Source organism: Zingiber officinale, chromosome 7B, assembly GCF_018446385.1.
Source record: "Zingiber officinale cultivar Zhangliang chromosome 7B, Zo_v1.1, whole genome shotgun sequence".
NCBI lineage: Eukaryota > Viridiplantae > Streptophyta > Magnoliopsida > Zingiberales > Zingiberaceae > Zingiber > Zingiber officinale.
The window spans coordinates 11,674,840-11,698,117 of record NC_055999.1 but is presented as its reverse complement, the minus strand read 5'-3'; the positions used below and the strand labels follow the sequence as shown (position 1 = coordinate 11,698,117).

Sequence of the window (23,278 nt, the reverse complement as noted above, 5' to 3'; positions counted from 1 at the left end):
TGAGTTGGAACCAACCAACTCTCGCTCTTCTTCGATCATTCATCCTCTCCCACTAAGTCACTGAGGACGTAGCTAGGTACGTATAGAACTCATGAATTACATTACGGCGCGGGCGGCGTGAATTATGTTATATTTGATAGCCCACTACTGCATGATCGATTCGAATTGTGGTTACGTCTCATTTCCCCACTCGGTCGACGTTGTTGTATGTATATTTTCTTCCAATTGTATTTGGCGTCTAGCCAACTATTTCAATTCGCCAGTGAATTAAGAGGGAGATAAAGAGAGCTGGGCGTGCTCTGTTGACGAAGACAAAGTAGCTTGAGCGCTGCAAATTGCACTATAGAGAATCACATGGATGGATGGATGGATGTTGGTTCAAGACAAAGAAAGAAAGAAAGAAAGAAAGCATGGACAACTCCAAACGCTTGTAATATTTATTACAACTAGAATTTTAGTATTTTGCGGTTGGTGGAGGTTGAGGAATTGAGGTTAGAGAGGCAAATTGATAACTATTATATGCATTGCCTACCAATTACCAAATCTCAATATCTCATACTCATGGATCTTTTAATTAAGCTAATTAAGCAGTGGTTAATTGGGTGGGCCAAGCAATCCACGTGATGCATGTTCCAAGTAGTTCGGTTATATGTTAGTTCGAGTTTAAAATTTGAATGAGTCGAATGGTAAAAGATCCAACTACTGTTGGCGGATCAAGTTGGTTGGAACAGGTATTGACTAGTGCACTTAATTTATTCATTGTTATATATATATATATATATATATATATATATATATATATATATATATATATATATATATATATTTTGTTGGATATGTGTGAATGGAGAAAAGTGGAAGAGGATAGAAGATTCATTGTGAATGAGATTTTAGTTCTACATTTGAAGTTTCAATGCATGTTAGTTAATTTATATTGATTCACATGCATTAAGAATGTGAACAATGCATGGAGAGAGACTCTGCTCAAGTGGAACAACCAACATTTTACCACGTAAATGTTCCCTCCTCTGTCGTACAACTCCTGCTCGGTGGAGAGCCCGTGACGCTAGTAAGCCTCGAAACATAGTCAGAGGTGGGGTGAATCTGTTTCAAGGAAACTACGTCAATCGCAGGTCTCAGTCCGCAACTCAAAACCCGACCGGCTACTTGGCAGACCTGTCGTCAATTTGCTCACTCTGTCACTCTTCCCCTCTGCAACACAAATCTGCTTGCTCTACAATGCAGATCTGCCAGGCCTGTCTGCCCGCTCAATGACTGAGTCTGATCTGCCGCTCTTCGGCACGTAGTAAAAATCAATCCTTGCTGCAGCCTGAGATTATCCGCTCTGGTCATCTCTATTATAAGTTGAATTTAAATCCTGTGTAATTTTAAATTCAACTCAGTTCCCGAAAATCTCGGACAACATATTGTTATTGTTCAAAATATATATATATATATATAAAATCTGACGTAAGCTATTTCACGCGGTTAAAATCTATTTTTTTTTAATCCCTCTCTCATCTGCATGCAATAACTTTTCTCTCTTTCTTCTAAAATTAAAATAAACAACGTTTCGCTCTCTTATATGCATGTAACAATCACTGTGATTCTGATTTGTAAAGATGGTGTAGTTGCTACGACGTATAGCAGTTGTTGTGTAGCAACTGTGTTGTAGCAGCTACTGTGTAGTAGCTGCTATAACGTGTAGTAATTATTATGTAGCCACTGTGTTGTAGTAGCTACTGAACCGTTGCATTAGTTATTGTACTATTATAGCAGTTATTGTAATCTTATAGTAGATTTTGTACTATTATTGCAGCTATTGAACCATTATAACAACTATTGAACCATTATAACAGTTATTACATCGTTATAGTAACTACTATGTAATAATTATTACAACGTTCTAACATTAATAGCATAATGATTATTACATATAATAATATGTAAGAGAAGATAAAAGTTTATTTTAATTAAAAAGGAAAGAGAAAAAAATAATTACATATAAATAAAAAAAATTAATTTTTTTTTTTTTTTGACCACGTCAGTTTATCCATACCATATATTACTTATGGTCACGCGTATATATTTGGAGCTGCCGGACGCTTACCTTTCTAGCTCGGTTGGAGTCTCCTCCGGTCGGCCCGCCAGCAATAACGTTGATCTCGTCTCGGGAAGTATTGCTTCTATTTTTCTCTTCCCGAGCGGACGGTCGAGACCGTTCTCTGGACGCTCGGCGATTCTCCTGCCTTGGAGAACGATGTCGATCGGGAGTTTGTTGCCAAGGCCTATCAACTCGCGTCCGATTGGCCTCATGAGTTCTCTGTCGCCTGTCGACTGAGGGAGACCGTCGTCCGGCGTTCCGAGGAACAGGATGAGCCACGAAGGGAAGACTTCGACAATCCCTTGTGTTGTGTGTATCCGTCCGGTGGAAGGAGCAGAACATCAGAGTCCATCTCTTCTTTGGCTTGGGCCGGGCGGCAGCTACCTCTTGCACATGAGACCTGGCGTGGGGGGATCGGATTGCTTCGGCCCTTGGTCCTCTGGGCGGCTGATGAGTGGCGTGTGGTTTCCGCTCGGCCGGAGGAGCCCGCTCGGCTGGAGTTTCCTTTTTCCTTGCCGCTTGCGCTTCTTCCACGTTGATGTATTCGTTCGCCCGGTGTAGCATGTGATCATAGTCTCGGGGCGGCTTTCGGATGAGCGATCGGAAGAAATCCCCATCCACTAGGCCTTATGTAAAGGCATTCATCATGGTTTCTGAGGTGGCCGTTGGAATGTCCATCGCTACTTGGTTGAACATTTGGATGTAGCTCAAGCGATTCAGTGCTTCTTGTAATGGCGAGCAGACTCACGCCTGTTTTTTATAAGCGCCCGCTTGCAAAATGATGGAGGAAGCCGCTCGAAAGTCCTTGAAGCTTGTGATGGATCCGTCCAGCCCTCCGAACCACCGTTGAGCCAATCCCGAGAGTGGTAAGAAAAACTAGGCACTTTACTCCATCGTATTGATGGAGTGGGTAAGTTATCGAACTTACCGGATGATCATCGGGTCGGTTGTCCCATTGTACTTTGCATCGTCGGAGGGCGTAGTGCTGGCGGAGGGTCTCGTAGAACGACCTCGAAATTGGCGATTGATCCGCTCGGGCGATCGTCCGCTCGGGGCTTTCCTTTCTGTCATCTCGTTTAGGCATTTCATCGAAGAAGATCCCTATCCCTATGAGTGGTGCGGCTGAGGTCGGAATAGGGCTCAATGGCGTGATGGTGGTGCTTGGCTCGGCCCACCAACCGAAGTTGCTTCTTTGCTCGGCACGGCTCCTCTTCCGCTTGTGCTCCACAAGCTGCGGCCCTTATCTCGATCGAGCGTCGAGTTCCTCATCGAAAGTGTCACCGTGTGTTGTCGTCCAACCTCGTCCATTGTTTCGATCGGATCGGGGGCATTCCACAGACGGCACCAATTGATCTGTCCGATCTGAATCAGCGACGACGCATGACTGGTGCTAAGTGGATCTTTGTTGGCGGCACCAAGCTCCGCGAACACGCACTGAAGTCGGTCGGGAGGATTCCGGCGGCGACCCTCCACGCCTCGATCGGTGAAGCTCAAGAAAAGCGGTGGCCTTTAAAACTCGTGGATCGCGTACCTCCGTGAAGAATGAGGGCCTTTATATAGGCGTGAAGAAGTGAGTGTACACCTTCGAGGTGCACGCATGTCCATAATACTCAAGGGACTTGTCGGTGAGCTTCCTAACCCATATTACAGCGTCTTAGCGTCCTCGATGGACAGAATCTGTCACAAGAATTTGGAGCATGGCCCACATTGAAACATACGATGTCGAAAAAACGTTCTTGTCCTTTTCCCTTTGCTCAATCGCAAAGGCGGACAGCTCCCTCAACACCCGGCCGGACATATGCGATGGTTTACTTGGGGAGATCCTCCATCACGTGCTTTATGGGGACTATTAGCAGTGTTACCTTATGGCTTTGGCCGAGCGTGAGGTCCGCTCGGCCCACGACCTTTTCCCCTGAGCGCCGGAACCCTGCTTTCGACAGGGCGCCTTTAACCATCAGCCATATATCGTCCGGTCGGCAAGCCGATCGGATCCATCCCTCTCCGGGCGTTCGATTCCATCAACCGGTTGGACGTCCAGTCGGACCCTGCCCTCTCCGGCCGTCCGGTCGGACCCGGCCTTCTCCGGGCGTCCGGTCGGACCCGGTCCTCTCCTGATGGACGACTACCACTATGGCTTCCACGTTGCGTTGACTTCCCAGGGCGGGGCCCCCTGCTCTTACTACCGGATCAATATATATATATAATTTGACGAAAATCTCGGACAACATATTGTTATTGTTCTATATATATATATAATTTGACGTAAGTTATTTCACGCGGTTAAAATCTAATTTTTTTTTAATCTCTCTCTCATCTGCATGCAATAACTTTTCTCTCTTTCTTCTAAAATTAAAATAAATAACGTTTCGCTCTCTTATATGATTGCATGTAACAATCACTGTGATTCTGATTTTTAAAGATGGTGTAGTTGCTACGACGTATAGCAGTTGTTGTGTAGCAACTGTGTTGTAGCAGCTACTGTGTAGTAGCTGCTATAACGTGTAGTAATTATTGTGTAGCCACTGTGTTGTAGTAGCTACTGAACCGTTGCATTAGTTATTGTACTGTTATAGCAGTTATTGTAATCTTATAGTAGATTTTGTACTATTGTTACAGCTATTGAACCATTATAACAGCTATTGAACTATTGTAGCAGTTATTATACCGTTGTAGTAACTACTATGTAATAGTTATTACAACGTTCTAACATTAATAGCATAATGATTATTACATGTAATAATATGTGAGAGAAGATAAAAATTTATTTTAATTGAAGAGGAAAGAGGAAAAAATTATTTCATATAAATAAAAATATTTAAAAAAAATAAATTTTGACCACGTAATTTATCCACACCATATATTACTTATGGTCACGCGTATATATCCCTGTTTACGACGCCTAGGTGGAATCACCAGATGCATGCATGTGGTCGTAGCTAAGAGTAATAGAACATGCAATGTTACGTGTGAGGCATATAAAGTTGATGTGAAATGTAAAAGGCAATGCTCACAGAGATCGTATTTGTTGCTGTGTACATATGCTCAATGCATGCATCGACAGCGTTACAGTAGCAAGGCAATCATGTGTGAAGCTCATGATAGCTCACTATGAAAAACCTAATAACGCGCATGGCGTGGCCTACAATCTAATGGGCACTCAAGATGACAAGTAAAACGGGAGACCTAACTCGCCCAATGGTGCGTGCGTGGGTGCAAGGTGGAGTGGGTCGCTGCGTACACGTTGCATGCATGGATTTTTTTTTTCTTTTTTTTCCTTTTAATTAACTTTTGGAGAAATAATCAAAAATAAAATAAAAACTTTTTTTAATCTAAATATTCTTCCTATATATCTTCCCTTCTTCAAGCTAAGTACATATAGATATTAATTAGTCAGTTGTCAATGATCTGGTATGCGTGAAGAATATGAAATGTGCTTCCGTTGCTAACTAGCTAGGGCATCATTAATCTTGTCAAGGTGTCGCCAAATAACGCTTATAGTTGCAATAATCAAGCTAAGATACATTAATTTATATATATATATAATATCCATCAAACATGCTTTTGAGAGGACAATTAAAGTCGTAGTTGTTCGGCTGAATTGGACCATATTGTTCCATCAATGATTCAAATTGATTTGATTTTGATGCATGTCATAGTATTTAAGCTTTATTCTTACATATAGCTTAATTGCTAAACATTGAATATTAGACTATAAGTATATATTTATGTTTTTAAAATACTATTTTTCTTTTTTCTTTATCTACATATAATAATTAATTATGTTTCCTAAGGTTAGTGATCGATGATGATGCGGCAAGTAAACCGGCCTATTGTAGGAGCCTAACCTAGCGTGTCGTCGTTCCTAGAGTGTCGGCAATATGACATAGAGAAGAATCTCACATCTTATATATATAGCACATTATTAAAAAGAATTTAGCTGAAATTTACTGTTTTACTAAGATTCAAAATGTTGATTTTTAAGTAGAACACCAAACTTTTTTTTTAATTTATTTAAGATGTTCATGCATGTTTTCACTAGTTAATTAATTAGATGGTGAGTCGGTGGATCACTACTAATAGTAGTCAATGCACCTTTTAAGGTTAGTCTTCACTAATTAATAATTGTCGTCGTGTCACCCCTTCCATGATGTTGATTTACTCTTTTAGACAAATTACAAGAGGAGATAAGTCATTTTTTGTTTGAGACAATACTAACGGATACACATGATTTATTAGCATATCTTTTGACTCCTTATAAACATTCAAAATAAGATCACTTTTAAATTTTAAATCTATTAAAAGGTCTTTGCCATGAGCTTATCTTTCTTCCTTGCTTAACAATAAATAGTCATACAACAGCTCGATCACACGTGAATTTTAAGCATTCAAAGGCAATGCGATATCCGAGTGAAAATGAAAGCTACAAAACTGTCTCCAATTTCTTGCATCTTTAAATCCCAAGAAAGATCATGAAAGAATCTTGGCCGGCTGAGACTTTCACTTAATAATCATGCACGCATCCAACTTTCCCTAAAGAAAAAGAAGGCGAAATAATACCCATGCATGCATTTCTCGAGCTGCCTCAATTTCCATCTTACATTTCGTCAAAGGTACATGAATGCAAATCTCAGTGTTGTAGGAGATCCAAGGGACAGTGAGATTGTGCTTTAGTGATGCGAATGCCTGTCGATAACCACCAAGAGACACTTGTAAAGCCATTAAACAAATACTGAATTAGGTCATCTCTAATGGTTCGAAGTTTATATGAGATCTCAATGCTATACACGAAGGGAAGAAGCAAAGCAAGTGAGACTAGAATGATCGAACTAATTTAATTAATTAATTATTCAGTTGATATCTATATTGTGAAATCCAGTGACAAAATCGAAGAAGAACACTCAAGTAGAAAGACGAAACTACAGAAAGTGACTTTATTTCTTTCTTTCTTTTTCTTTCTTCTTTTTTTTTTTTTTAAAGTGCCAGCTTTATTTTCCACTGAACGAGAGTTTGGTCTTCCACGTTTTATTTTTCCTTAATTGATGCTTGTATTCAAATCTTAATTTTCTATAAACTGATAATTAATTAATTAATTAATTAGTTGTTACTCAAATTTATTGACCACTATAAATGCATGAATTTAAGCCAAACCACAAAATAAGCCCCAAGTTTTCCTGTGGGTAATTTAAATTCCGTGGATAATTAACAAACAACAATTGATTGCCCAGGCGACAAATGAATTTGCACAGACACTCACGTTTGTTTGACTTGACCATCAGAAATTAAATATGCAGATTAATTTATGAAGAACAAATTAAACTGTTTTGTCCTCTTCCTCGATGGAATCAGGTGCCTCATCCTTTCACGCACAGATCGGATGCTGTAAACATTCACTGTTCTCTTATTTCTCAAACAGGACTTCAGCCAAAAGAATACGATCGATCTACAGATCGCTTGTGGATATTCCCCTACGTAGGAGTGCCCTAGCAGTAAGTCACGCATTGATGCCACTGAAGACGTTCTGGCACAGCACACCTTCAATGGCCTACGTGATTCCAGCCCTCCCCCTCGGAGTTTACACTCTTTTTCTACTCTCTGCGACATTAAAGCAGCTCTTGTTTACAGATAGTCAGATGCATGATGATTTGGGAAAGGAGAGGCTCCTGAAGACATTAATTTTCATGTGTTTTTCATATATATTTATATATTTTTTTTTTCCCTTCCTTTTCTTTTGTGGAGTGGGGCAGGTGTCCGTCCTGAAGAACTGAGGGCCTTCCACGTAGCAGCTCGAATGTGGCCGCCCCTCCACCTCTGACGTGGCTTCCACCTGCATTTCCTATTTAAAGTCCGCCCCGTTCGGCCCCCGGTCGACTCTCCTTCCGTTGTAGCACTGCCGCTGCTCTGTTCGCTGTCGCTTAATTCTGATCTGCGAACAAATGCCTTCTGATCGAGAGCATGAACGGAATGGAGTCGTCGTCGGTCCGAGAATGGACTCCGTTCTCTCCGGCTCTTGCTTCCCTCTCACTCTACAAGTACCGCTGCGAGCTCGATTTCTACACTTTCGTTGGTCGTTAGCTGATTAATCTTGCTAATTGGTTTTCGTACGTGTTCGTGTGTAGTTTATTGACGTATCGTACCGCGTGAAGCTCGATCCTTCGGCGGCCACCGGCGGCGGAGGATTCAAGCGCATGTTGACCGCCGGCGGCGGCGGAGACGGATCTGCCTCCGATGAGAGGATTATTCTTAACGGGATAAGCGGCATGGTGCCTCCCGGCGAGTTGCTCGCTGTCCTGGGCCCTTCCGGGAGCGGAAAGTCTACTCTTTTGAGCATCCTCGCCGGCCGGATGCAGGGGAAGCACTCGGGCGCGGTGCTCGCCAACGGCCGCCGGCTCGCGCGGCCGGCCCTGCGACTGACCGGCTTCGTGACGCAGGACGACGTGCTGTACCCGCATTTGACGGTGCGGGAGACGCTGCTGTTCTGCGCTTTTCTCCGCCTGCCGCGGACGCTGTCGAAGGCGGAGAAGGCGTCGGCGGTGGAGGCGGTGATGGCGGAGCTGGGGCTGAGCAAGTGCGCGGACACGGCCGTCGGCGGGCCCTTCGTGCGCGGCATCTCCGGCGGGGAGAGGAAGCGGGTCAGCATCGGCCACGAGATGCTGGTGAACCCGAGCCTTCTGGTCCTCGACGAGCCCACCTCGGGGCTGGACTCCACGGCGGCAAGCAAGCTGGTGGCCACCCTCGGCGGCCTGGCCAGGAAAGGAAGGACGGTGATAACGTCGATTCACCAGCCGGCCAGCCGCGTCTACCAGATGTTCGACTCGGTGCTTCTCCTCTCGGAGGGCAATTGTTTGTACTCCGGCAAGGCCAAAGACGCCATGGACTACTTCGCCACCGTCGGCTTTCCTCCAAAGTTCCACGTTAACCCCGCCGACTTCATGCTCGACTTAGCCAACGGTTAGTACACATCTCCATTTCTTCAACCCTCCCTATTACTGCAATAATTCTTTTTTAACATGTCATAATTACCTAAGAATTTACCGATCGAAAATTAGAATCGGAGAAAGTGTTTGATTTCGTAGTAACAGAGGAAAGTGGAGACTAACTAGCGTCAGTGGAGACAGCCGCAATACGATTGTGCTGAAAGAAAAAGAGAGATGTATTATTGGATTCACAGCCATCGGCCGTTCGTTCTTCTTCTATCCTATTCTGAAAGATATTGTCCTTATTTCATGCTGAAATACTGCATGCTGAAATAAATGCCAAAGGCTGATGCAGAGAGGTCGATCCTGCTGCATTTCTTGAAAAAATAGACAGGCAGATGCTGTGCTCAGATTGTTTACGACCAAAGGTGTCCTTCATAAAGTGAGGAAGCATAAAAGCAATGGTTCTGTGCTACCACTCCCCTCAGTATCACTTTGAGGAGCAATAAACAAGAACACACAGCACTAGTTCTGTTTGGGATCCCTCTTCAGCTTCTCTCTGTTGTACTGCCTCAAAAAAAAGCAATAAGAGAGGGTAATGCGTTTGCTTATCCGGAAACTTTTTGCGCGTTGGTTTTGGTTGGACGTCTTTTGTTCATTCCCACTCAACGGACAAGGAGCGGCAGAATAATGGCAGCCTCACTAAATACTACAGGTGTCTGGTGAACAGGGAAAAGCATAGAAGTTGGGTGTTGCTTTTCTCGCTTTTTGGCTTCGCTTTAGCTAGATTTGACTTAGTTTGGGTCCCTAAGTTTGACTTGGAAGATGGATTTGAAATAAAATCCATCTCATATTTTACATTTTATTTTTATATTAAAAAATGTATCGTGCTTGCGCAATTCCAGGATTAGCATCCGTGTCAGAATCTAATTAACCTGACTCGTGCTTGCAGGCATCAGTCAAACAGAGTATCAAGTGGATGCAGAGAAGTCAACGGTCAGGCAATCTCTAATCTCATCTTACAACCAAGTGTTGGCGCCTAAAGTCAAAGCCCGGTTGACTGGCGCAGCTGCGGATGCAAACCAGAGCGGTAAGCGTCTCTGCTCGATCGTTTCGTGCGAATTGGAAAAGAAAATTAGATTGCTGAGCGTATCTAGTGAATCGTGTAACAGGGCGAGAATTGTTCGCTGAGAAGGAGAAGAAAGACAAGAGCAGGATCAGCTGGTTTAGCCAGTTCAGCATCCTCCTCCGCCGGAGCCTCAAGGAGAGGCGCCACGAGTCGTTCAACACCCTCCGGGTGGTGCAAGTGATGGCGGCCGCGGTGCTCTCGGGCTCGATGTGGTGGCACTCGAGCCTCAGCGACGTCCAGGACCGGCTCGGCCTCCTCTTCTTCATCGCCATCTTCTGGGGCGTCTTCCCCTCCTTCAACTCCGTCTTCACATTCCCGCAGGAGCGCGCCATCTTCCTCAAGGAGCGCGCCTCCGGCATGTACAGCCTCTCCTCCTACTTCATGGCGCGCACCGCCGGCGACCTCCCGATGGAGCTCATCCTTCCCACCGTCTTCACCCTGGTACTCTATTGGATGGCGGGGCTACGGACGGAACCGGCGGCGTTCCTGCTCACTCTCGCCGTCATCCTCGGCTACGTGCTGGTGGCGCAAGGCCTGGGGCTGGCGCTGGGGGCGGCGATCATGGACGCGAAGCAGGCGTCGACGATATCGACGGTGACGATGCTGGCGTTCCTGCTCACCGGTGGGTTCTACGTGCAGCACATCCCCAATTTCTTGGCGTGGGTCAAGTACGTCTCCTTCACCTTCTACGGCTACAAGCTGCTCATCAATATCCAGTACAGAGGCCACGAATTGGACTCCTTCCTCGGATCGTCGACGCACTACGGAACGCGAATCGATTCCTCCAAGTGCATTGTCGCACTGGCCGTCATGCTCGTAGGGTACAGAGTCTTGGCCTACCTAGCTCTCAGGCGCATCAAGGCCTGATGGAGGAACAGAGCAGGGAGGGATTCTGACTGCTGCATGCCGTTAATCTTCTTCTACTTCAATAAAAATTCGAGAGGTCACAAAAAGGTTTAACTAAATGCGAGGAGCAATTGTATATTTACTCCTGTTCAACGCCTAACAATTAGCATATGCGAGGAAGCACAAGTGTCTGCTCTCCTTCAGCTCACACAGGATTTGGTGAAACAGAGCAGTATTTGTTCAACTGAACATGTTAAAGGAGGATATCCTTCTACTTCTGTTTGATATTTGATATTTGATATTTAATCTTTCCGTGACAAGATTCTCCAACTATCATTGCCTAAACATGGAGGAAAAAACAAAATTAAGGTTGCAAAGGATCCTTTTACATCAGCACACAATTATTATTGATTTGAATGCCTTTCTTACGGCTGAACGATGATGGGCACATTGCGTCGATGGTTTGTTCTCCTTTATTCGCGTGCACTTCATTTATTCCCGGGTCATTTAATGGAAAGAGTGACCTCAAGAAAATGACTGGCGGTCTATTTTTACATAATATGTGACGGGACGGAATCCCACGACTTCCACGTGTCCTATGTGATCACAAATGGTACTATAGTCATAGTCAAAGTTAAGCTGCTAAACGAATCAATTCATAGTACGACGAACCAACCATAGAATGGGATGGGGCAATCCATCGTCTTAGCTGATCCAGAAATCTCTAACTCAATCTATCTATGATGATGTAAATCCACGAGTTCACCAAAAACATAAAAGAATATATAGAAAAAAGGAAACAAAATAAATTTAGGCCATGAATTAGACGGATTTAATTAAGGTTTATGGCTTTCGTGGAACGGTAGTGAAGCATATTTTTGTGTGCTTATTGTATTTGGAAATTCCTGTATACAAAGAAAATGGGGAAGGAGTACTGATAATTTTAAGTACTTATTTGGTTATGATTTACTATTTTTTTTTTTCCAGAATAGAACTCATATTTATTTTTTTAAAAATTCAATTGTACTAAAGAGCACATTTAAATCTAAATCTATTGTTCTTACTTCTTTATTTAGTTAAAAAAAAGTTTTTGAGAATTTTTTTCTTCTCACCCGGGGCCCAACCCAAGCTTGTCATGGGTCGACCCATGTCGGGCGTTAACTTAAACGAGTCAGTCCACTTAGACCTATGTTTAAATAGATTGATAAAATTTTAACTCAATCCGATTAAATGATTTGGCGGGACGGGCCAACCTAACGGGGCAATTTTCTTAGGTCAATGTTGACCAGTTTGATTAAGCTTGAATTGGCTCAAGCTTGAATCTTGATATTTGAGTTTTGATGCTTAACAATATATGGAGATTGTAAGTGCAATTGTCCATTTGGGAAGATTGTTGGTGTAATTCATTTTTAGTCAAGATTTGACCAATTTGATATGAAGAAGAGTTAAGTAGGTCAAGAATGACCGGATACTTGATTGAGAAAGTCCTAACTGGATGTTAGACAAGTACAAAACCAACATGATAGTCGGCAGAAGACGAAGAGTCGAGTAGTTTAAGGTTGATCGAATACTTGACTAGAAATTTCTGGTAAGTGAAGCTAGGGGAAAATCCTAGTGAATGAAGTTAGATGATGAAAAGTTCTAGTGAGTGAAGCCAGACAATTGAAAAATCCTAGTAAGTGAAGTCATGTGAAAAGTTCTAGTGAATGAAGCTAGACGAATAAAAGTCTTGGTGGGTGAAGTCATGTGAAAAACCCTAGTGAGTGAGATAGACAGATGGAAATCCTAATGAGTGAAGCCAGTTGAAAAGCTCTACAGAGTGAAGCTAGGCAATAAAGAAGTCATGATGAGTGAAGTCAGACAGTTGAAAATCTAGATGGGTCAAAGGTTGACTGGACACATGGTGATTGGAAGTCCAAGTGGGTTAAGACTGACCGAATACTTAACACGAGGAGAAAAGTCCAATTGGGTCAAAGTATTGACCAAACACTTGGTACAAGGAGAAAAGTCCAAGTGGGTCAAAGGATTGACCAGACACTTGGTAAAGAAGTCCCAACAGGTCAAGGTTGATTGGATGCTAGGTAAGAAGGAGTCCCAATAGGTTACGGTTGACCGGATGTTGGGAAAGGAATCATAGATTTAGGTTTGGAAGTTAGGGTTTGGTAATTGATTAGGCTAATTGATTACTATAGCTTAAGAGATTATCCTAATCACTTAAGCTCATTACGGTAATTGATTAAGGTAATCGATTACGACATGCTTAATCGATTACGGTAATCGATTAAGCCAGTTTTCACGAGTACACAAAGAGATGCATAATCAATAAGCTAATCGATTAGACACATCTTAAGTGATTAGGGGAATCGCTTAAGAAGCATTATGTGGGAAACAGGAAGTTTCCTAATCAATTAGGATAACTAATTAAGCTTAAAAAACTAACCGTTTTAACCATTGCAGACACTTCTCCTCTCCCACTCTCTTCACCGAGCTCACAGTTCATCACCGCTAGTTCTTGAACTTCTCGGAGACAAGTGTTGCTGCATTTCCAAGGATAAGATGTGTTCCCAAACAAGAAGAAGAAGAAGCTAGCTAAGGTTTCATTTGTGTAAATCTTGCAAGATTTCTATTGTACTAGCTTCTCTTGTATTCTTGTTGTATCGTGAGTTTGTACGAGGTTTTTCCACATCCGAAGTGTCTCCGAGAAGGAGTGTTTTCATAGTGGATATGTGAGAGAGGGTCAAATCCTTGGATTAGTCACTTCGTTTAAGGTGGATACCAAGTAAATCAATTTTGTTAGCATTGGAGAAACTTGTTAAGTATTCTGCTGCAAATCATTATCATCGAAGCGAGCGAGCTATTCACCTCCCCCCCTCCCCCCCCTCTAGCTCCGAAGTAACCCAACAAAACTCCATCTAGAAAGGACTCAAATTTAATTAAACCTGCTTAATACACTCATCCTAAAGATTCAAATTTGACCAAGGACAAATCAGTTATTATGCCTCGGCTTCAGCCACCAACATTATCCTGAACTCAGTCCTAGCCTTGCAACATCATCCTAAACTTAGTCCCAACAGCCGACATCATCCTAAACTCAGTCCCAATCGCCAACTTCATCCATGCCTTAGTCTTAACCTTAGTCGTTGACATCGTCCATATCTCAACCCTAGATCCCAATATCCTCCATGCCTCAGTCTTAGTCATCGTTGTCTCGATCTCGGTCTTAGTGACATCCTCCCTATCTCAGCCTCAGATCCCAACATCGCCCCTGGTTAGGGCTCAGTCGCCAACTTTGTCTCGATCTCGGTCTCAATCGATGACATCCTCCTTGTCTTAGTTTCAGATCCCGACATCCTTCATGTCTTAGTCTCAGTCGCCGACATCGGCTCTGGCTTGGCCTCAGTTACCGACATCGTCCCGGTCTTGACCTTAGATCTCAACATCCTCCCCGGTTCGACCTCAACTTCTTCTATCCTTAAGGCACCTCATTTTCTTATCCTTGAATTAGACTCACACCCTATTTTGGTCCGTTGAAAACACATGAGGGGCGTGTGGATAAGGAGGCAGCATAACCACCTTTTTGATGAGGCTATGTTTCCTTGGAGATGTGGATAATGTCTGTGAATATTCTAGAACACATGACATCGAACAAATGAAAAAATGATTATGTGGTTGTCAGATCTGATCTCCTGGATGCCCTCCTTTAAATAAGTGTCGCTTGGTGAATGGAAAGATAACTAACAACTGCCAGATTTGATCTTTTCATTGGTTCATATGAGGATTAAAAAGGAAAATGCATTGTCTAACATAGAAATACTTTTCTGGTAGTTATATAAATCCTAGAGAAGAGAAGTGCAAGAGGACTCTCTCTTTGACTCCATCAAGATCTCTCTTGCTTCTTTTTCTTTTTCTAATTTTATATTTCATGTAAACTCTAACTAAAGTATCAGAGTCATCTGTCGAGATTCTCTCCGGCCCCATTCTAACTCTATATTGAAGTGCTTTTCAGGTCCTCTCATCGTTTTAACTGATGATCTCTAGAGAGAGGGCACGTTAACCCGTTCGTTGATTAATGACTTTGACCATCCACACTATCGATCTGATCGAAACCATATGGATTAAAACATAACTCATTCAAGATAATTAATTCACTTATTATCTTAACACAGATAAAGTGACATTAAAACTCATGGAAGGCAATGCAAATCTAAAAACAAGAGATGTGCTTCGTAGGAAGAATACATTTTGAATCCTAATGATTCTAAGATATATATTTTTTCCTTTATAACATTTAATTATTGTTTAATCAAGATTTTATTTTGAATAAGTGCATGTGAGTTTAGCGTATTTTAAGGGGCTATCGATAGGAGAGGATATCTATATGCATGATTCATCTAGAAAGATTTGATGTGAAAGGAAAATAATATGATATTAACACTAAAGAACAATGTTTCTTTAAATTAAAGTATAGGTAGGTTGAATTGATTAGGCCCTAACGTTGAAAAAGAGTCTGTATTGTTTAATGCAAACTCCACGGCAGTTCGTTGAAGTTACAGAAGGATGAATGTAATTCGTCGCATGAGAGATTTAATAAGAAAGTTTGAGTTTTGATCATCATGAGGAGAAATTTGAATTGTGTTAAAAAAGAATGCAATGTGTTGTTGTCACTCTTACTTTACTAATAATAATTGTCGCAAAAAATAAAAAATAAACTACCAACACAAGGAACAAAATAATTGACCACCGTCCATTAGTTTTGAATACACGTGGAAGCAAAGCAAGGTTTAATTTAAAGAGCCTTTTTGCCGTTTAATTTGACAACGAATTAAACGAGACGGTTGTTGGATAGCTATCGTGCAATTGTTTACTTCTTCGACGCGTTAATTGGATTACGAAGTGATATGGCGAAGAAATTAAGTATAAATGAGAGGAGACGTGCACTTTTCGGCACTTGTCGTGATTCGACAGGGAGGCGAACATGGGTCGACGGTGGCCGTTGTCGGGGCCCCCGACCGTAGGAAGCGGCGGTGGAGGACGGCCGAGACGAGCGTGCCTGATACTGGCACTGGTCTGCTGCTCGCCGGTGCTCGTCCCCCTCGCTTGTTTCTCCGTCCCCTTTCTCTGCATCGCTGGCCTCTGCCTCCGGGGCGGGCGACGCGGGGGGCGGCGGAAAACGCCTGGATTCAAGGAAGGTGGCGTTCCGGTGCCGGAGCCGGAGAAGGAAGGACGACTGCTGCCCCGATACTTGGAGGACCAACTGCGACTGGTTTCAGATGTTTATGCGGTCGACGACGATGTCAAACTGCCCGCCTCGTCCTCTTTATCAGGATTCGGATGGGAGCATTAAACATTTAAACTGTAAATCTGGAGTCCACTTTGATTTTTTTTTCTCTGAGTTGTTTTCTTTTTATGATAAAAAAACACACGAGGAAGGATTGATGATGATTATAATGTGTTGGTTTATCAAACGAAAGAAACGGAGGGGAACAAAATGAAGTTGGTAAAAGGAGTAATTTCTTCTTTTCTCACATTCGTGAGGAGAGAGCTAAGTAATACGATTTATACACAGCATATATTTACATATTCAATAGAAGTTAGACCCACTACGTTAGTAGTGTTGATCGAATACTACACAATGTGCCACTTTAGCACTGTTTTATTTGGTTAGTTTAGACATGAGAATTCACGATGCGTCTTATCCCTTCATTAACCGGTCAACTCGTCTTGCTTGGCTCTGGTAGTAATTGCAGAATTGACATCCTGTTCAACACAAGGCAGAAATTTATTGTGAGAACATCTAATAGCATAAAAGACAAAATGCCTACTATCCAATAAAATTTCTCAATATTCACAAGCTAGCGTTGGATCTTCTGAAAGAGCTAATTTAGAGGATCAAGTATTCCCAATTATACGTGTCTAGTTTTCATGTGTACCCGCTAAATAATCCACTAATCCCATAAATAAAAAAAAAAAATACAAGGACAATTAAGTTTTATGAGTTGCCGTGTAAATGAAATACAATGTCTTTTTAATGCCTCGACTACAAAGATAGTGTGATTCTGACAACGGACAAAAAGCAGGTGAAGTTTTGATGGATCTTAAAAGTTTACAATGGTACCTCGACTATGCTTTTCGTATCCGAGATAAAATCTACACAATAAAACTTAAAATTAAGTATATTTGCAAATAATTTCCCTGTTGATAAGTGAATTTCATAATAGTTCTAACTTGCAAATATGTAGCCTCTTGATAAATGCTACTAACTCTATATAGATCAACGACTATTCTCCAGTTTGGAACAAAAAATCATTTAGTCATAATTCAATGAATAAAGGTAAAGGAATTCAAAATTATAAAATAAGAAAAAGTGAAGGATAGATGCCATCGTGGGAATTTAATTTGTTGTGGATAGATAAAGTAATAAATGGTCCAAATATATTGGTAGCTTACGCTATCTTATTTGCAGCATAGAATATCGGAAGCTTTTTTGGCCCTCCTTTAAATGATCTTATTGAACTAATAACTTGCTCTGATTGGGTGCCTGCTGCTGTCAAAACAAACTGAAGAGCAACTTGCTTAAAAAACCTCTAGAAATAAACAGAAATATAAACACAAGATGCAGAAATTGGCATTTCGTCGTATCACTATATTGATATGATTAATAAAAATCAACTGATTGGCTCAACTTAGGGAAAGGTAAATTAATCTTCCCCAAAACTACCCACACAATCAAATATCCAAACATGATGGCATTATAGTTGTAAATGGGTAAAGAAAAACTATTTTTTGCTAGTTCAGAAAAAAATCTTTAGAAAGAACATTTTAATCAAATAAAAGGAAAATTAAATGAAAGTCAACAAAAATATAAAGCTAGAAGCTGTACAACATGCAAGAATATCAATATACAGGAACAAAATTAAAATGGCGTCAAGTTCATGGGTGTCTGTAACTCTTTATAGTGAAAAGTACCATGATAATTGGGCTATTAAAATTAGACCTGACTCCACAAAAAGGTTCGACTATACAAGACAATGATCATGCAAAATCGAAGATCTCAAATCTTTGTTGGAGGCTTCTCTACCAATCAAAGACTGAATAATGAAAAAGTGGTAATTCATAAAAGGTGAATACTTTGGAAAACTTTCAGTCTGAATCAGGTCTACCAGAAAAGTTCTAAATTATGATTATTTGTCATGATAATGCAACAGGAGATTAGATTTTATTGACCTATAGGTTGTTAGAGAATAAATGTTGAACATTGACATACAAAGAATTAAGTAGCTTTAATGAGGTGGTTTTCAAAATCCACAAAAAAAAAAAATTAGGAGCATACCAGCGGATAGAGAATAGCCATCACCCCATAGCTGACAAGGGGAGAAAAGAAGAAAATTGGAATAACGCATGGGCTACCTGGAACAGTTATGATATTAGCAATGTTAATAATTGAAACAGCTCATCATAAGCAGCTTCTTTGAGAGAAAGGTAGAGGTCATGAAAAAAAGTTAATTTATCCCTTAGTTATTGTTGAGCCTTGAGAGAAGTTGAGATGCATGCCATGAAAAGACAATAAGTTAGAGGCCAAGGGCAACAAGTTTGCAGCACTGTTTTCGTTCAACCTTGTGGGAAATAAGGTAAAAGTGCTATTAATACTACCAAGTACCAATAATAGCAAAAACACACATGAACCATCTTAAGGACATGAATTGTGAACTCTAGTAGTTCCTACATTGTGTGTCAGCAGCTATGACTTTTGAGTATTATTTATGAAGAAAACGAAGTGCTGGTGAAATTTTGATGACCTTCTGGATCATATTTAGAATATTTCCTCGTATTTAGTCCAAAACTAAGGAGTAAATGTGTGGAGAAAAATAAGAAAGAAATGGTGCATTATTACCACCAAGTTAGTTTTATGAAAAATATAGATAATGAAGAGCCATTATTAGACATAGTTCAAAAATTACAGAGGTTGGCTAAGAGAAAAGGCACTCACCAAATCCTGCAAAAAATGGCCAGTTGGACTCAAAAAAATCGAGTCTTCTATTCAAGGCTACATTAGAATAGTTCCACTTGTACCTTGCATAAAATAGAACAGAATATAAGTCACCATTCTCTAAATACCTAATTCTTAGGCTAAACTTATGAGAAGACTTTCTCAGTGGAGAAGGCAAATCAAACTCGATTAGTTGAGATAAAATTAATGAATCAGATGGATAATTATAAGAATTTTCCTAGCCAAAAACATCTTATTTCATTGACACATACTCAAAACAGTAGTAAGCATACATCCAGGAAAGAAGCAGAAAATTTATTGCCTTGCCAAAATAAGGAATGAAACCTGTTGCAAAAACCTGCAATGCACAGTTAATTAAATATTAATGTATCACAAAAACAATAACAGAAAAAAAAACAATATTGTCAAGGAAAGATAAAGCAATTACGAATAAATGCAGTAGGCATGATTGAATCACAAATACACCAGAAAAAAGCACCCCACTTTACCTCTATGAAAAAGAGGGTCAACAAAAGGATGGAATAAATCTGCTCGCCAATTCCAAGACACACACTGTTGAAAAGATTTGGGCATCAAAAACAAAAAAAAAAAAAAAGTTTACCCCAGCCAAACAATTTTATTCAATATAATTGCATGTTCTTAAGAGACTTGGATATACCCTTCAAACCCCCCTGGTATCTCTGTAGTACTAATGCTCTGGGATTCTGTTAGTTCATTTTTTCCATATGCTTGTGTTGTTGATTCTTTACTTTTCAGCACTTCAAAAGCATGCTTGGCAATATCATTGTACCTGGTTTAGAATCAGTAAAGAAGCCTAACTTTAGGACAAAGTAGAAATTAAACAAAATAGTAACAATGGTAAATCAGATTATATATATATATATAATGAAATAAGAAGTCCAGTTGTATACAATCTACTGCCAAAATGATGCTATAATTTGATATATTTTTTTGATAGAGAAAAAAGAGAATTGCTAACATAAAAGTTTGACAATCAAGTTGCTAGTTGTTACTGCATGGCATTCATTGGATTGTTATCCTAACCATACCTGAAAATTCTTATTCAAAAGCATATTTAAGAAAAGATCAACAAAATGGAAAAGTGTAGTAACAACTACAATGAAGCCTGAATTAAATTGATGATATTCTTAAGAAAGAATTGTCCTTGATTAGATCTACTGTGTGGTTTCTCTGTTTCTTCTTATGCCTCCAGGTTGAAGACAACTAACCACCACCACCACCACAACCAAGCCTTAACCCACTAGGTGGGGTCGGCTAACTAACCACAAACATATAAATTAACAATTAGTCTAATTTCTAACTTCATACGTTGTGTGAGCCATGTACTAGCAAATCCAGTCCAAGCAATAACATCCACCGAATACATAACAATGATGGATCAAACAGGAGTCACAATATGGAACAGTAGCAATTGAAGAATTTATCAAATTACATGGAAACTAAAAATCACAACCCACCATAATGTGCTTAGAACAAAGCTGAAGATGTACAGAGGGTAGAACCAGAAAATCTGGAGACAAACATTAGACTCCATCAGATACTGTATAACAATCTTAAAATATGTAAAATATGTAAAGCTTTGTAAACAATGATAAACGGATAGATATCATGGTTCCATTCCCTTTCATGATCTGATCATATTACAAATTCATATCTTAACTTGGATTTGTAGCCACTGTAGGCACTGTTTACTCTGGTTGTGCACTATGGACAGTCAAACTAAGCAGATAACAGATAAAAGTTTGATGCATAGTTTTCAAGAAATGAAAGAAATCGCAAATTCTCCTTGCTATTTTGAATAGGGAGCTTGTGCTCAGATCTATTCTAAAGATTATGCAGATTCAAAATAAATCACCTCCTTAATATATAACTATTAGTAAATATCTGATGTCAATATGTGTAGGCACAAACTAAGTAATCACTAAACTCAAACTCCGACAATATGTGAATCAATTTGCATCATCCAGAAAAAAAACTTAGTTCCAACTTCCAACATTTCTTTGAAACAGTAATCAACACATCGTAGGCACCTTACCAGGGTCCAAACAAAAATATGAGCTCAGGGGTGAAAACATAGCTCCCAAACTACAAGCTAAATGCAGTAAATTTCCTCAGTCAATTTGTTCTTCTATTACAAGTTCTTGTTTAACCCGTTATCATGAATGTTGTAGAATGAATAAATATGTCATCATAGGTGTATTTGTGAAATTTGGGTTACCTTCTGTTGCAAATCATCCATGCATCAAGCTTTAATTAACTTGGCCATGGGATTAAAGTATAAATCAATAAACATATACTTGAACTTTTGGTTTATGTACTTCTCCAATCAAATATTTAAGTACCAACAATATTAACTGGGTGTCTATAAAAGATCATTTCTAGTAGACCCTGTTCATGTACTGAGTAGAACATCAAAATTTCAAATAGTCATCCTAAGACCTTTCAGCAGTAAGAATTCAAATAAAATTTATAATGAAACTAACTAAGGGCATTTAACTGAATTGAAAATGTGGCTCTTATCAATTAATCAATAGTTAACTCAATTAAATAGCATGGTAAACGACAATATATTAAAAGTAAAGTAAGAATATAGTTGTTGATGCATTCTATGAAGGGCAGCACATCAGGACTTACATAGACAAGTTCAATTAGGATGGAGCGTAACAAGGCATAGAATGGCATAACAGCTTTGTGATCATAAAGATGCTCTGCATTAAATTGTTCATACTGATCAGGTAGTATCCACAGAAGAGTTGGGATGACCACGGATTTCAGAATAAATAAACTGCACTCATGTAAAATACAGTATGTCACGATACAAAAATTAGAAATTTAAGAGAGTGAATTATATAGGGATTCCATCACAGTTCACACACCTATAAAAAAAACTCAGTCTGTAGTACATAAGGCAAACAAAGTTTCAAAGTCACAGAAGAAGCTTAGAGATAAGATAATATAATAAGGTGGAATTTGCAGACAAGGTTTAAGAAACCCACAGAATTTACCATGTTAATAAGAAAATAAAACCTAGGCAGCTTACTATGAGATAATCAATAGCAAAGCACTTCTGATTTCCATTCTCCAATTCAAAAGTATACAAACGAACCAAATTAAAACCTCAGCGAAAAATTCGAAGCCTAAGGGTGAGGGTGATGCCAATACCTTCCCAGAAAAATAAACCCGTTCAAGAGGAAGCACTGGCCAGTTCTGATCAACAATATCCGAGATCTGAATTGACACAGCAAATCTAGATTAAGAATGGACAATTACTGGAAATAGCAGAATAGTTGAGAAGGAACAGACGAAGGACCTAGAACAGAAGATTGCGACTCTACGGAGAGAGCAAGCTTCTTTGAATCCCGCGAGCCAAAGGAAACCCGCGGCATCCATCGCCAGAGGCATGGATTGAGGAATGAACAGATAGGAACGAAAAGAGAAGACGAACAACTAAAATAAATAAATTAAACGAACGCCGAGCCGAAGGCAAGTTAAATTAGGGCATCTGGGAGGTGACGTGAATGGTATGAGGGAGCTCCCTCCGTTTTCGGCAGGGAGCCGCTCCTTCATTTTTTAATTAAAATGATTTTTTAGTTCCTTTTTTTGAAATAAAGACACGTCATGGAGAAATGAGAAATTTAAATTTAATTTTTTTGGTTTTTGTTTTTAAAATTTATATAAAAAAGTATGAGATCTAGACAAAAGTGTTGGACTAATTAATGTATCTTTAAATTTTGATATTTAGATAAAAAATTTAAGTTAGGATTTGTATCTATTTGATATATGTTATTGAGTGTATAGGTGATAGGTGTAAAGGAAAGTTTAAGTGTGACATTGGCAGAGGTGAAATCCAAGTATGGAAGTCTTGGTGATGTAAGTCCAAGCTTTAAGTTTAGTCATGTAAGTCCAAGTGTGACTTGACAAAGGAAGACCCGACGATAAGGACAAGACCGAACGAAACTTTTAAAGGTAAAGCATGAAGGATAGGGAAGCATCCGAAGGACGTAAGGCTAATGGAGGAGATTAAAAGACAAGGTCAAGGTTGTGCTGGCAAAGAGAAACCCGACAATAAGGGCAAGGCCGAAGGAAGCTCTTGAGGGCAAGGTGTAATGGATGGGAAAACATCCGAGGGATATGCAAGGTTGATGAAGGAGGCTAGAAGACAAGTCAAAGTTGTGCGGACGAGAATGAGTACATGAGTGATTGTACTTAGGGATAAAACCCTAAGTTAGGATTTACTAGTCAACTGGTATATATCT

At 40.2% G+C, this 23,278-nt stretch overlaps 2 protein-coding genes across 5 annotated transcripts; one reads left to right on the top strand and one right to left on the bottom strand.

Annotated features, from left to right (window-relative positions):
• Positions 1-7,960: 7,960 nt before the first annotated feature.
• Positions 7,961-11,276, top strand: LOC122005304 (ABC transporter G family member 25-like). The gene is made up of 4 exons (XM_042560300.1): positions 7,961-8,133; positions 8,221-9,052; positions 9,971-10,108; positions 10,191-11,276. Exons 1-4 carry the CDS (start codon positions 8,038-8,040, stop codon positions 11,012-11,014), a joined length of 1,890 nt encoding a protein of 629 aa, XP_042416234.1. The 5' UTR covers positions 7,961-8,037; the 3' UTR covers positions 11,015-11,276.
• Positions 11,277-16,482: 5,206 nt separating this feature from the next.
• LOC122005303 (protein EI24 homolog) lies at positions 16,483-22,515 on the bottom strand. Of its 4 annotated transcripts, none has more exons than XM_042560297.1 (11): positions 22,333-22,515; positions 22,185-22,250; positions 21,657-21,807; positions 20,480-20,532; positions 19,660-19,791; positions 19,490-19,553; positions 19,274-19,338; positions 18,981-19,063; positions 18,324-18,400; positions 17,441-17,550; positions 16,483-16,750 (listed from the first exon to the last, which is right to left on the bottom strand). In XM_042560297.1, exons 1-11 carry the CDS (start codon positions 22,422-22,424, stop codon positions 16,705-16,707), a joined length of 939 nt encoding a protein of 312 aa, XP_042416231.1. In that variant the 5' UTR covers positions 22,425-22,515; the 3' UTR covers positions 16,483-16,704. The 4 variants fall into 4 exon arrangements, with proteins under 4 accessions (XP_042416231.1, XP_042416230.1, XP_042416233.1 ...); XM_042560296.1 differs by having other exon boundaries at positions 19,253-19,338; positions 22,333-22,512; XM_042560299.1 differs by having other exon boundaries at positions 19,253-19,338; positions 21,657-21,730; positions 22,333-22,511.
• Positions 22,516-23,278: the final 763 nt, after the last annotated feature.